Genomic DNA, 15,417 nt, shown 5'->3' on the forward strand with positions numbered 1-15,417 from the left:
TTATTATGACTATTATTAATAATATTATTATTTTCAATTAGTGTAAACATAGTGTATTATTGTTATGTTTATTATTACTCCAATTTGTGTAATTATAGTGTATTAAAGAAAATAAATTATTATTATTATTATTTTTGTTTTTATTATTATTTTTATTATTATTTTTTCCCAATTAGTGTAATTATAGTGTATTATTAGTGTAATAATAATAAAGAATTATTATTATGATGATTTATTTGTATTATTATTATTATTATATAGGAAAAATGGTATAATAGCAACAACAGGAATTAAAGATAGCCTGCAGATCCGCCCCTGGCCAGCAGAGGCAGACTGGAGCCTGTAGCGAGGGCGGTGCTGGGGGATGAAGGCTGGGGGGAGTGGAGCCTTCTGGGAGATGTAGTTCCCTATAGAGGAAGACTGGTAATAATCTCCCACAGCCTGCAGATCGGCCCATCACCAGCAGGTGGCGGACAGGAGCCTGTGGAGTGGGCGGGACCAGGAGTTGTAGGCTGGTAGCGCAGAGCATGCCGGGAGATGTAGTTTGCTGTGGAAGCAGGAAGTGCAGTGGCAGTGCTGGATTGTGCTGGTGATGGGTCGGTGATCGGATTTGTCTGGGACCAGATCAGAGGTAAGTAGCCGGTCCCTCGGTGTGATTTGTAGACTGGACACCCCCCCAGGGGTGGTAGATCTGATGCTCAGTGCATAGCTCTCCTCTATTAGATGGGGGAAGGGGTCATTATTGTAAATTATATAAGTTGCTATCTCCTATAGAATACTCTGGAAGGTTACAATGTTGCAATGTGATAAAGATCTTAGAATTGGGTGGTCGGTGGATGTTTTGGATGGTCAGATGGCGAGTTTGGTCCAGAAAGGCGCCTGCATGGGGCGGCGGAGCGTACATATTTATGGGGGGGTCTCTTATGGAACCCCCAGTATGTACAGTGAGTGCAAAATGGGCCCCCCCTCCCCCCGGGACCCGCGTGTCCTGCACATACTGCGCACATTGGGGGACACGCCATCCAATGTTGGGTTATGAAGGGTCAGGAATAACGATCGTCCTGAAGGATATGGATTCTTCATAATTGGGATTCATTGCATTGCCTCCTATGGAAGTTTTTCCACAAATCCCTGAGCCAGTCCCGTCTGTTCCTGTGTAATAAATAGTCCCCGTAGGCGATGGATGGTGACCATTGGATTGGATTGGTAGGGTCACCCGGTACTCGTGGGGTGATGGCAGCCCCGGACCAACCTTCCATTCCTATTGGGAGTGAGAAGACGGAAGGATCAGACGAGTCAATGAGAATCTGGGAACGGAAGTCTCTGATGACCAGAAGTGATGGGTATGAACTCATGGGCTGCCCCTACATGGCCCCGTCCAGAGGATCACTGGGAGGGTTCAATCTGAATCTGGGAAGGGGGAAGTCAGAACAATTCGGAGCAAGGACATTGACACTATTGTTGGGAATTACAGGTAAGGTTAGTGGCATGGATATGGGAAAGGTAGGTGTTGGGGGGCTACAAGGTCATAGATGGTTCAAATCTCAGCTGGTTCAGCGGGGACCGGCCCAAGATTAGGACCATGTCTGGGCATGCTGATTGTACCCAAGTCAATCCATCAATCAACTTGGGAACAACCAGCATGTTGCATTTTCGGTATTAGATTGTGAGTGGCCAACGGCTTCCCGTGTTTACCCCCTTGGCAGAACACAATAGCTCTGTGGAAAGTATTCTTCGGAAGGCTGACGATTTTGTTTCCTGAAACCCGTGGCCTGTCTTACATGGAGGGTACATATTGGGGATTACTGGGAAGGTTTATGGTGGGGTAATAGAGTGGGATTGTTTTGGTGCTTAAAGGTAAGTAGATGGTGGTTACAAAAAGGGTAGATCTAGGGGGTTGGAGGCTATGGGGGTTACAGGGAGGGTATGTGTTGGGTTTACAAGGATTCTGAGTGTTGGGGGTTAGCAGGGAAGGGAGGTGTTGAAAGTTTTATAGGGAGGATAGATGTTGGGGATTGCAGGGAGGGGAGGTGTTTCTAGGTTGCAGGGAGTGTAGATGTGGGGGGGCTTGCAAGGTGGGCAGATGTGGGGGGGCTTGCAGGGTGGGCAGATGTGGGGGGTCCTGCAGGGTGGGCAGATGTTGGGGGCTTGCAGGGTGGGCAGATGTTGGGGGGTTTGCAGGGTGGGCAGATGTTGGGGGGTTTGCAGGGTGGGCAGATGTTGGGGGATTGCAGAGTGGGCAGATGTTGGGGGATTGCAGGGTGGGCAGATGTTGGGGGGTTTGCAGGGTGGGCAGATGTTGGGGTTTGCAGGGTGGGCAGATGTTGGGGGGTTTGCAGGGAGGGCAGATGTGGGGGGGCTTGCAGGGTGGGCAGATGTGGGGGGTCCTGCAGGGTGGGCAGATGTTGGGGGCTTGCAGGGTGGGCAGATGTTGGGGGGTTTGCAGGGTGGGCAGATGTTGGGGGGTTTGCAGGGTGGGCAGATGTTGGGGGGTTTGCAGGGTGGGCAGATGTTGGGGGGTTTGCAGGGTGGGCAGATGTTGGGGGGTTTGCAGGGTGGGCAGATGTTGGGGGATTGCAGAGTGGGCAGATGTTGGGGGATTGCAGGGTGGGCAGATGTTGGGGGGTTTGCAGGGTGGGCAGATGTTGGGGGGTTTGCAGGGTGGGCAGATGTTGGGGGGTTTGCAGGGAGGGCAGTTGTTGGGGTTTGGAGGGTGAATGTTGGGGGTTGCAGGGGTGGGGGGGATATAGGTAGATGTTGGGTGTTGAAGGGAGGGGGTAGATGTTGGGGGTTGCGGGGGGGGGGGGGAGATGTTGGAGGGAGGGGAGGCGTTGAAGGTTACAGGGAGGCTGAGTGTTGGGGGTTACATGAAGGGTATATATTGGCGGTTACCAGGAGTTTATGACATCGGTCTGTGTGACAAAAACTACAGCACTAAAAGTTCCTACCGCCATGATAATTACTGTAACAACTTCATATTTACTTTTTGGGGTCAAATAACTGCCAAAGATTCTTGCAGTAAACCTTCTCCAGCTTGTATTCCATTTCCCTGTACACATTCCAATATTTGCATAGACAGAGTGACCAACTTTTCATGCATGGCTGTGACAATCGGGCGGTGAGAGATCCATGGCGGTGTCACAAGAGATACAATCGCCTCCTACACAGGCTGGTTATTTTGGTTTTTGGACATCAATGCTTCCATTCATTGGAATGTGTGTGTGTGTGTGTGTGACCAGCAGACGGCAGATTGGATTGTAGTTGTGACCCATGGGGGGGGGGTCATTCTATTTAATGAAACTCTGTTTCTGTTTACACGTCTACCACTGATACTTGTAATGACGGCGCTTTCATATTCTAATGACAAAGAGTTTAATGGTATTCATCTTCCACAGTAGGACGGTCCATTAGGGCGTTTTTCTTGCTGTGTCAATATCAGAAGAATAGAAAGGATCTAGGTGGAGCTCAATGCATATCTGAGAAGGCCGTCACACCCATTGTTACGTGGTGGTAAATCCGTGTTTGCTTGATAAACTTGTTTTTTCAGACTCCATGGAATGGACTTTGCATTTACAGACGGATCCGGACACCCCACCTCATTTCTCTTTATGTAAAGTTTGTAGATCCACGTGTGTGTGTGTGTGTGTTCGGCTTTTGGAACAACCTTTTTAAAAGGTGACCAAAGGAGGGTCTTCCTCCTGGACGTGTGTGAGCTTGGATCACCCGAGCAGGAGGAAGGAGCCAGCGCCACTATCTATGAAAAAGGATAAATAAATAACAGTGATCTCATTTGATAAAATAGTAAGAATTGATGCCCATACAAGGGATAATAGAATAAATGGCTAGCGCGTTTCGAGGGGTTTCCTCTTCATCAGAGCCCTAGACAGCCAAAACTGGTCTTAGTAGACTCGCGTGTAATGAAAGCATGAAAAAGATCATTATAAAAACTGTTGTTATTAATTGGGTTGTTAACGAATAGTTACGCACTAAGTATGAGATATATATATATATATATATATATTTTATACTACTATGGCTGTAACATTTTGATTAGTGTCTGCAATTCTATCGATATCTGTCCTATATAGAGCGCTGCAATGTGGAAAGAAACACTACCACAATAAAGGAGAATCCGCCTATAAGAATGTACCATTCATCGTGCAATATACCTCCCATCCAGTCGTTTCTCTCTATATAGACATACAACCTACAGACCAGTTTTGGCTGTCTAAGGCTCTGATGAAGAGGAAACCCCCTCGAAACGCATTAGGAATTTATTCATTTATCCCTTGTATGGGCATCAATTCATACTATTTTATCAAATGAGATCACTGTTATCTATGTATTCATGAACACGTAGTATTTTCCTTGTACATACCAATTTGTTTGGAATAAAGTTTTTTTTTATATCTTGTTCAATGCATCAGGCCTTGCACCTACCTTCTTCCTTTTTCATACATAGCCTTTTGGACTTCCCCCTAGTCAGCGGGACATGCTTGTTCACTTTATATTTACATCATCAGGAAATACTACCACTTTTCACTAAGGCCCTCCGCACCAGCGCAGGTGAATATCTTTTCTGTTTAAACCTATACCAGCGCCACTATCCTCAGGGTAGGAAAGGAGAGAGTTGTGATTGAAAGGCCCCCCCCCCCCCCCATTTAAAGAAAACTCTTACCATCGCATGCAAAATACGACAGGCTGGTTGTACCCAAGTTGATCAATCCTTCATTTGGATACATTCATCCTGTCCATACATGGTTCGCTGCTGAACCAGCCGAGATTCGAACCATCTATGGTCGTTCACTTTGGAAAAAAATGAAAAGGTGAACGAACACCCTACAACAGCCATTCTCAACCAGGGTTCCTTAAGAGGTTCCTAGAGGTCCCTTGAGTGGTTGCAGATTGACCTCCCATCTGATGGTGCTTGGATAGCTCCGTGTCCATTGCCACATAACAGAGACAGCAGCATGACACCAATGATCTTAGCTGTCTGAAAGGGTGGCATTCTGACCAACACTATAAGGGGGGGCATTCACGACCTTCAAGGCCCAGGCATTTTCTCACTGACCCCCCCCCCCCCCCCCAATGGGTCAGGAGAGGAGAGAGTTGTGATTGAAAGTTTTCTCTACCATTTAAAGAAAACCTGTTGCCAAATTTTTTTATTTCAACAACAATCTTTCCTTAAGAGTATATGTGTATTTAAAGCAGGGGTCTCAAACTGGTGGGCCTCCAGCTGTTGCAAAACTACAAGTCTACAAGTCCCGTCATGCCTCTGCCTGTGGGAGTCATGCTTGTAACTGTCAGCCTTGCAATGCCTCATGGGACTTGTAGTTTCGCAACAGCTGGAGGGCCGCCAGTTTGAGACCCCCCTGATTTAAAGGTTGGTTCACCTTTTCAGAGAAAAATGAAAAGGTGAACAAACACCCTACACCAGCCATTCTCAACCAGGGTTCCTCGAGAGGTTTCTAGGGGATTCTTGAGTTGTTGCTGATTGACCTCCCACCTGATAGTGCCTGGTAGGGGGATTATCTGTGCAGCCAATATTCACTTTTTTTGAAGAATCGGTAGCAAACTTGCCGATTTATTACCGATATTGCTTCAAGTGGTTGTACTGGGGTGATGCATGACCCTGCACCCCGGCCGGTACCATTCTTTAGAGCAGACGGTCAGCTTTGTTGTAATCACAACTGATGCGGCTAAGTAGCCTGTTATCACAAGTAGCGGCTCAGCCTGGATCTCCCGTCCCACCGGGAGGCCCGAGCGACCAGCCAGCACATCCGCCGGCTGGCCAGAGACCCGAACATTCTCGGATCTAGTAACCTGGAAGTCATGTCATGATGACATCACTTCCGGGTTACTCTCATCCTAAAGGCGCCAGTTTAAAAAAAATAGAAAGTATTCAAAAATGCCGATCTTGGCATTTTGAATACTTTTAAATGCAGTGGAGGGGTTTGGGGTCTTATAGACCCCAGATCCCTCCATAAAGAGTACCCGTCACAGCCTATTACTGTCACAAGGGATGTTTACATTCCTTGTGACATCAATAAAAGTGATTTAAAAAAAAATGTAAAAAGACAGTGTAAAAATAAAAACTTTAAATCTACAGAATATCGGCACCCGATATCGGTTATCGACCTTAAAGGCAGCTGAAAAATCGGTATCATGTCGGCCCTGAAAAAACGATATCAGTCAACCCATAGTGCCTGAATATCACTGATTTGACCTCCGATCTGATGGTGCCTGGATAGCGCTGATTGACCTCCCACCTGATGGTGCCTGGATAGCGCTGTACATATGAAGGTTGCAGTAGCAACTCAAAAATACACACTTGAACCCTGGAATCTTATATTTGATTTCTCCAAGGCTATAGTCGGACACTAGGAGGAGCACCTGAAAATCTGTGGGGTGCACAGTGGCTTAGTGGTTAGCACCAGGGCCATGGATAAGAGGTTTGGGAGGGTGATTGGCATGACTGCTTCCAGTAATTGAACCCATCTCCTTATGGCTCTCTCTGCAGCAGCTGAAAGCTGGCATTTTTTTCTTCTCCCTCCCGTTGGCTTTTTGCTGCTGCAGAGAGCCATACAGGGTATTGGTTCTAGGAATTACCCCCCCCCCCCCATTATGTGCCCCCACAGTGCTTCTGGTTTCACTCCTCTCCTTCCCTCTGGCAGCTGCAAGCACACAATAGGATCCTTCAAGATGGAGAGCGTGGGAAGGGTCCAGTAAATATGTAATTTACCTGCCCCTTCCTTTCCTAAATGAACACAATGAGTGTTCGGTACTGATCTCTGACTGGTCATTCATAACCAAAGCAATGGCTATGTGTGGCCCCGTGTCAGGTTGTCTGTTCTGGGCCCCGTGGTTTCTAACAGCAGCTGGGTTAGCACTTGCGTCTTGCAGCACTAGGATCCTTGGTTCACATCCCGACCAGGGCATATGCATAGAGTTTGCATGTTTTCCCTCTGTTTGCATCGGTTTCTTCCATGTACTCTGGCTTTTTCCCCTCACTTCAAAGACATGCTGGTATGTTAATGGCTCGAGTGCACCCAAGTTAGGTGCCTTACCTGCTATAGACAGGACACCCCAAACACCCCCCTGGAAATAGCCACTTGACACCTCAGTGCTAGCAAGGAGACGTCTGCTTGGCTTCATTGCACTTGTCTCTGGCTCCCACCAAGTCCCAGCAAGAGGAATGATGATGGAAGGGCAAGTGCTGGGAGCTGGAGACAGGTGCTTATCATCAAAGCAACCAAGTCTTTGCTAACTACAGTGTTAAGTGGTGGTGTGCCAAGAGCACTCTGTGCAACATTTCAGCTTGTGTTACAGGGCACCTAGGGAAGATGGGACAAATATGGGGAACTCAAAATTGTAAAAAAAAAAAAAAAAAAAAAAAGAGGAATGCAATTGAGTTGTATGACAACACTAATACTAATCCTGTTTTTCTTTGTTAAACAGGGTCTGGCTGACCACACCGATGCCTTATGAATCCCTACACACTACTGGAATGTAAAGAATCTATGAGCCCCTTGCGCATCAGTGTGGGTGGCCTTCCCGTTCTGGCCTCCATGACAAAGACTGCAGACCCCCGTTTCAGGCCACGCTGGCGTGCCATCTTGCTGTTCGGGGTGGTCTTGGCGCTGCTCCTATTGCTGCTATGCTTCCACCGGTCTTCGTACACCCGCTCTCCAGTGCCCAACGCCCACAACTGGCGGATGGCCCAAGCTCTAGCAGGAGAACTGTATAACGACACCTACCCGCTCACCGCTCCTCAGAGGTTGCTGGACGGACTGCGCTACCAGATCGCCATCATCGCTGACTTGGACACCGACTCTCGCAGCACCAAAGACAACACGTGGTTCAGCTACCTAAAGAAAGGCCACTTGACGCTGTATGATAGCGGGGACCGGGTGACGGTGGAATGGGACAAGGAGGACACTGTAGTAGAGACTCACTTGGCGGAGAAGGGACGTGGGATGGAGCTCTCTGAGTTGATAGTTTTCAATGGGAAGTTGTACTCGGTGGATGATCGCACCGGGGTGGTCTACCGGCTGGAGGGGAGCAAAGCTGTGCCATGGGTTATACTTACGGATGGTGATGGCACAGTGGATAAAGGTGAGTCCTTGAAAGAGAACCTGATGCTTTGGTTATCGTTCTCAACTATTTTGCAAAGTATTTGTGTGTGTGCCCAGTTCAAACTCTTTCGCAGTTTACACGTTTTTTTTCTTTTGTGCAAATACAGTACTTACAACTCAGCGTGACTGTTTAGATGTTGAATTTTAAAAGCTGCGGCAAGCGTGCGGATCTCATAGGTTTGCTAATTGGACAGAAGGTCGCTGCTTTTAAAATTCAACAGGTAAACATTCACACTGTGTTCTAAGTACTGTATTTCATTATATAAACTCAGTTTACTGTTAAAAAAAGTGTAAAATGCAAAACTCCGGTGGGTGTAACAAGATGTCCGCTTGCTCCTTCTCTTTGTATCCTTACTGTGGAGGAGTGCGGGGTGTAGCAAGATGGCGGCAACAAAACGTCACTTATGTTACACATTCTGACGTATCGCCTAATCTGACGAAACACCGGGGAAACGGTTAACGGGGACCCGGAAGTGATGTCGTACACGACACTTTCGGGTCTGCAACAAGAAGGGGAGGAGACATGTATCTGCTCTCCTCTCTCCCTTCTACCCAGGGACATCCGCTATACCGGTTCCAGGCCCACAGATGGGCAAGCAGAGCCCAGGATACATGACACAGGGCGTGTGGAACAGCCGCTTTCTTTGTCGCTCACCGTGCAGCCCATGGCGGTGATGCTCCATCTTCCTCCCACCCAACCACCAGCCACCTGGAGAGTGGAGGGCTGACTGCCCGCTACACCCTGCATTGCCCGACTGAGACAGGGCTCCGACCCCCAACATCTGATCTATCCCCCGGACAGATGGCACATCTGATCCTGCCCAATCAACTTCACAGCTTGGCCCAGCACACACCCCAGGGATGGAAGGTCCAGTCTCTTAAAGACAAAGACTGCTTTCGGGACCCGTCCAGTGAGGAGAACTTAATTGCCTGACTCTCTGACTAAGAACCCACCTATCCAGCCTCAGCGCCCGCCAGGCTTGGTGTGTGTGAGATGGTGTCAGCAGTGAATGGACTGACAAAAGCCCAGGCGCCAGGTCACCATGGCAACTATATATTGCATCCTGGCACCTGGGCTTTTGTCAGCCCATTCACTGCTGACACCACCTCACACGCTCCAAGCCTGGGATTTTTCGAGACCTGGTACTTATATAGGAATATACCTGTAAGAAAAAACAGTATTATATACTTAAAGGGGTTGTAAACCCTCAAGGTTTTTCCCCTTAATGCATTCTATGCATTAAGGGGAAAAACCTCCTGTGATGCAGCAGCCCCCTCTTTTACTTACCTGACCCCGGTCTTTCCAGAGACTGGGATGAGCACACCAGCTCCAGCCAATGTCTTGGGTCCTGATTGGATAGATTGATAGGAGCGCAGCCATTGGCTCCCGTTGCTGTCAATCAAATCCAATGACGCGGGAGCCGGTGGGCGGGGCCGAGTCCTGCTGTCTGTGTCAAGGGACGCAGCAGCAGGACGCAGGAGCGCGCCCGCATGATTGCCCCAAGGGAGAGCGGCTCTCCAGCGGGGCACTCGAGAAGTGGAGGAGCCAGAAGTGCCGCTGAGGGACCCCAGAAGAGGAGGATCGGGGCCGCTCTGTGCAAAACCAACTGCACAGAGGAGGTAAGTATGACATGTTTGTTTTTTTATTGAACCTTTACATATCCTTTAAACTGCTCATATGTGAATGGAAATGGTTCAGCAGGGACCAGACGAATTTCGATCCATCTGTGGCCACTGCGATTGAACAGAAGTTGATCTACAGACTGACTTCTATTCAACCGCCATGTCTAATAAAAGACGCTCGATCAGCAACACAGGCAATAGGCTGCAGCGCCGATCTGTGTATTCTGATGGCAGGGGAGTCTCCCCGCTGTCAGAATGCAGTAGCGCAGTGGGGAGGACCCCCTCATTTACCACAAATGTGTGGATTTGACAGTCAAGTAATTTTTTTTTTTTTTTTGTTTGTTTTTCGTTCAACCCACTGGTAGGACAGAAACAACTGGCCCATGTATAGCCAACCTTACTTCATTCTTGCCTTTCACATTGCAAGGTGTGGCCTTCTTGTACCCTTCGGAATTTCTGGGGTAGTATGAGTACCTCGGGGCGTCATTCACACAGACGTTTCCCTGTGCCCGGGGAATGACAGGTGTTCATTGCAGCGACAGTAAGAACAACCTCCTGCACACAAGCGATGCTTCTCACTCATCCACTTCTCCAAGGATGGAGGGAGATTGCCACGCTTTGCTGCCCTCTTAGAAAAAAAAAAAAAATTTTAGATTTCTCAGTATATATCTGGCCACATTTAAAATAATCTACATAGGTGTCCTGGTCTGCAGATGATAGCAAATCAGGGTCGCTGGAGGAGAAGTTCCGGGACCCTGTTAGTATAGGGCGTAAGTGAGGTCAGCTTGGGGGCGGACCGCCTCTACATCTCCTCCAGCTCTGTGATTACCTCCAGCGGCCCTGATTTGCTATCATCGACGGACCAGGACACCTATGTAGATTATTTTAAATGTGGCCAGATATGTACTGTGAGTTCTAACATTTTTTTTTTAAACTGCCCACTAGATGGTGCTTTTCCCTTTCTATATACACACACGAAAAATGGGGAAAATCGCATGTGATGCGGACAGGAATCGCACCACATTGCTGTTCAACTCACATGCAATTCTTTGCAGTGCGATTTGCGCCCATTCATTTTGTATTGACACAAATCGCACAAAGTATCGGTTTCTGTATCGGGAGCATTTGGGCGATGTTCTTCACATTATGTGACAAGGACCCGTATGTTGAGACTTTCTTTTCTTGCCTGTTCACTTAGTAGTTTGCCTGGAGTTCAGCTTGAAATCTCATTGTGATTTATGTGTTTAATTCTTTCCCCAGGTTTTAAAGCGGAGTGGTTGGCAGTAAAGGATGAACTTCTGTATGTCGGTGGACTGGGGAAGGAGTGGACCACAACAACGGGGAAGGTGCTGAATGAATACCCAGAATGGATAAAGGTGGTCGGACCCCATGGGGATGTTCAGCACCATAACTGGGTTCCCAATTACAATTCTCTGCGAGAAGCTGCTGGGATTCAGCCTCCAGGTAATTGGGCAAGTAGGGAAAAAAGTCAGCTTTGCTGGTGCTCGGGCTTCAAGCTCGGCCCACATCTTTAGTTCATTCTATGGGTGACATGTGATGAGAGAGAAGGGCTGGCGGGGATTACCGCACCAGAACAGGTAGATCTGCCACAGCAGGCTTCCCTGCGCTGCTCTGCATCAAGAAACTGCTTATGGACCCCTCTGACCCCCCCCCCCCAGTACCATGTGCCCTCCTAAAACTGCCTGTATCAGGCCTTCCTGACCCCCCCCCTTTACACTGTCTTGCTGACTCCCAGTACTGTGCTCCTCTGACCCTCCAGTACTGTACCTTCCAGACATACCTGAAGTGTGCCCTCCTGACTCCCCCTCCCCCCCCCCGTATCATTGACTCAAGACCCGTTGGAAGTATGCACTGATCCCTACCCAGAACTGTTCCTTCTTAACCCCCAGTACTATTTCCCCAGAAAAAGGGCCGGCGGGAACTAGCACACCAGAACAGGTATATCTGCAACAGCAGCTTCCCTGCGCTGCTCTGCATAAAAAAAAAAACACTTATGGACCCTTCTGACCCTCCCCAGTATAATGGACTCCAGACCCGTACTGTACCCTCCTGACCCCCAATAACGGATCTGCCTGACCCCCCCTGTGTTGCGCACATGCACCTGGCTCGTCTGACCACTCCTATACTGTGCTTTCCTGACCCCCTCCACCCAAATACACTGCCTTGCTGACCCCTTGTCCTTTGCCCTGCTACTCCCTGTCATCTGCCCTACTGATCCCTGTACACTGCTCTACTCACTACTGACCTCTGTACACTGCTCTACTCATTACTGACCTCTGTACACTGCTCTACTCATTACTGACCTCTGTACACTGCTCTACTCACTACTGACCTCTGTACACTGCTCTACTCACTACTGACCTCTGTACACTGCTCTACTCACTACTGACCTCTGTACACTGCTCTACTCACTACTGACCTCTGTACACTGCTCTACTCACTACTGACCTCTGTACACTGCTCTACTCACTACTGACCTCTGTACACTTCCCTACTCACTACTGACCTCTGTACACTGCTCTACTCACTACTGACCTCTGTACACTGCTCTACTCACTACTGACCTCTGTACACTGCTCTACTCACTACTGACCTCTGTACACTGCTCTACTCACTACTGACCTCTGTACATTGCTCTACTCACTACTGACCTCTGTACACTGCTCTACTCACTACTGACCTCTGTACACTGCTCTACTCACTACTGACCTCTGTACACTGCTCTACTCACTACTGACCTCTGTACACTGCTCTACTCACTACTGACCTCTGTACACTGCTCTACTCACTACTGACCTCTGTACACTTCCCTACTCACTACTGACCTCTGTACACTGCTCTACTCACTACTGACCTCTGTACACTGCTCTACTCACTACTGACCTCTGTACACTGCTCTACTCACTACTGACCTCTGTACACTTCCCTACTCACTACTGACCTCTGTACACTTCCCTACTCACTACTGACCTCTGTACACTGCTCTACTCATTACTGACCTATGTACACTGCTCTACTCACTACTGACCTCTGTACACTGCTCTACTCACTACTGACCTCTGTACACTGCTCTACTCACTACTGACCTCTGTACACTGCTCTACTCACTACTGACCTCTGTACACTGCTCTACTCATTACTGACCTCTGTACACTGTTCTACTCATTACTGACCTCTAGGGGGATTGCTAGTTAATTTCTTGAAAAAACGTAGCACCTCTGTGATCTTTGCTCTCTTTAATGTTGTTATGGTAGATCTCCACCATTCAAAGGTTGCCTACACCTGGCTGACAGGTACACCTAACACTGACATCAATAGTGACAATAATATAGAGATCAGTGCTAATACTATAAACTGTCACTGTATTAATGACTCTGGCTGGGAAGGGGGTTAACATCTAGGAGCGATCTAAGCGTTAACTGTATGCCTAACAATGTGTAATGTCTGCTGCTTTTACTTTACCATATGTCTGTTTTTTTTCTCTCTGCTTTGCATGCAGAAGAAGCAGCTAGATTGCTGTTTACAGTATACAGAGTTCTGTGTTTTGGAACAGAGTTCTGTGTTTTGGAAAACACAGAACTCTGTGTGTCATTGGCTAAAGCCGATCCGCTGACTTCAGTCCAAAATCATTGGCTGAAATCAGCTGCCAAACTTGTGATGCGTCCAATCAGAGCACAGGTCGGAAGAAACTCGGCGACATACTGGTAACTTTGCAAAAAAGGGAACAACCGCGCTAAAACTTCTGTACAGTTAAATAAATAAAAATACACCTTAGACAAGCAGCAGCATGAATTGGGATACACACAAGGAATAGCTCAGAATAGGGAAGCTGCGCTGCAAAAGTTTCGATCAATCAAATCAAAACATACAAATTATAAAAAATTAATAAAAAGTCCATATTGAATCACTTTGAAATCTTGATGTCACCACAGTGTAATCCAACACAGACAAGAGGGTGCCCAACCACCGTAATATAAATCTGCTTACCAGATGTCAAGCATAAAGGGAAGGTGGCCATAACCCAGCTGCGGCTTTTAGCTTGCGGATGTCCTCACCAGTATCAGCAGACTGGATCATCCAAATCGTGCTCTCTCTCTCCCACTATGGAGTCCATCTTAACTCAGGTGGATACCTCAGAAGAAAGAAGACTGACCAAAGTGTGATATTGCTTAAATATATTTTTTAAAATAAAGTAATGCACTTGCATCTATGATGAACTTGGTATGCGTATTAAAAAAGATGCTGGCCAGCACAAACAAACGGAGCCTGTCCTCCTAGTACAATCACGTGGTGACGTCACTATGTGCCTTCCTCCAGACGCGTTTCGTCATACATGACGTTATCAATGGGGGTACGTTGCCTGGCCTGTACAACTACTGTGGGCGGGGCTACAAACAGTTAACCACTTGCCAAAAGTCGGCTTTCTTGTAATAACAACTGATGCAGCTAATTGGCCGCAAGCAGCGGGCGCTTCCATTGGCCAGTAGGGGGAGCCAATCAGCGGGTCCGGCGGACTCTATGTCTTCCTGCCACCTGCGATAGCTCCCCGAAGTGACAGAACGGGGATCTGCCAGTGTAAACGAGGCAAATCCCAGTATTGATGGGAGATCACACAGATCCTATATGCTATGCAGGGAGACGGATCTGTGTGTTTCCCCAGTCACACAGTCCTCCTTACAGTTAGAAAACTCAAACCCGGCAACACATTTAACTCCTTGATCGCCCCTGGTGTTAACCCCTTCCCTGCCAGTGTCATTAGTACAATAACAGTGCATATTTTTAGCACTGATCACTGTAATTATGTCACTGGTTACCAAAAAAGTATGAAAAATGTCAGTTAGGTGTCCGATCTGTCCGCCACAATGTTGCAGTCCCGCTAGAAATCACTGATCGCCCACCATTACTAATAAAAAATAAAAACGCCATAAATCTATCCCCTCTTTTGTAGACGCGTTAACTTTTGCACAAACTAATCAATATACGCTTACTGCGATTTTTTTTTTTTACCACAAATATGTAGCAGAATACATATCGGCCTAAACTGATGAATACATTTTGTTTTTGTTTTATAGAAGAAAGTAAAAACTTATGTCGCTCCTTTCTTGTTTTTATAGCGTGAAAAATAAAAACCACAGAGGTGATCAAATGCCACCAATATAGAGCTCATTTTGTGGGAAAAAAAGACATACGTTTTGTTTGGGTACAACGTCGCACGACCGCGCAATCGTTAGTTAAAGCGATGCAGTGCCGTATCGCAAAAGATGGCCTAGTCAGGAAGGAGGTAAATCCTTCCGGGGCTGAAGGGGTAATTCAATGTATTTTTTCCCCAAAAATTGCTTTTGAAAGACCGCTACGCAAAATACAGTGTGACATAAAACATTGCAACGACCGCCATTATTCTCTAGGGTCTCTGCTAATGTATAAGTAATATATATTAGAGCTGCACGATTCTGGCCAAAATGAGAATCACAATTCTTTTGCTTAGAATAAAGATCACAATTCTCGCAGCGTAAAATCTTTCACATTATACAAAAAAAAATTGGGCTAACTTTACTGGTTAGTTTTTTTTGTTTTTGTTTTTTTTTTTATTCATTAAAGTGTAATTTTTTTCCCCAAAAATTGTATTTGAACGACTGCT

The 15,417-nt window shown here is 47.2% G+C and overlaps 1 protein-coding gene across 1 annotated transcript in view; it reads left to right on the plus strand.

Moving 5' to 3' along the window:
* The first annotated feature begins 481 nt into the window (after positions 1-481).
* Positions 482-15,417, plus strand: part of CANT1 (calcium activated nucleotidase 1) — a 20,082-nt gene continuing 5,146 nt past the window's right edge. Inside the window, exons 1-3 of the mRNA XM_073606683.1 lie at positions 482-631; positions 7,459-8,115; positions 11,019-11,222. Of these exons, the coding sequence (XP_073462784.1) occupies positions 7,485-8,115; positions 11,019-11,222 (835 nt within the window). The 5' untranslated portion in view covers positions 482-631; positions 7,459-7,484. The remainder of the gene's footprint in view (positions 632-7,458; positions 8,116-11,018; positions 11,223-15,417) is intronic.

The sequence above is a fragment of the Aquarana catesbeiana genome, linkage group LG12 (assembly GCF_042186555.1).
Source record: "Aquarana catesbeiana isolate 2022-GZ linkage group LG12, ASM4218655v1, whole genome shotgun sequence".
Lineage (NCBI taxonomy): Eukaryota > Metazoa > Chordata > Amphibia > Anura > Ranidae > Aquarana > Aquarana catesbeiana.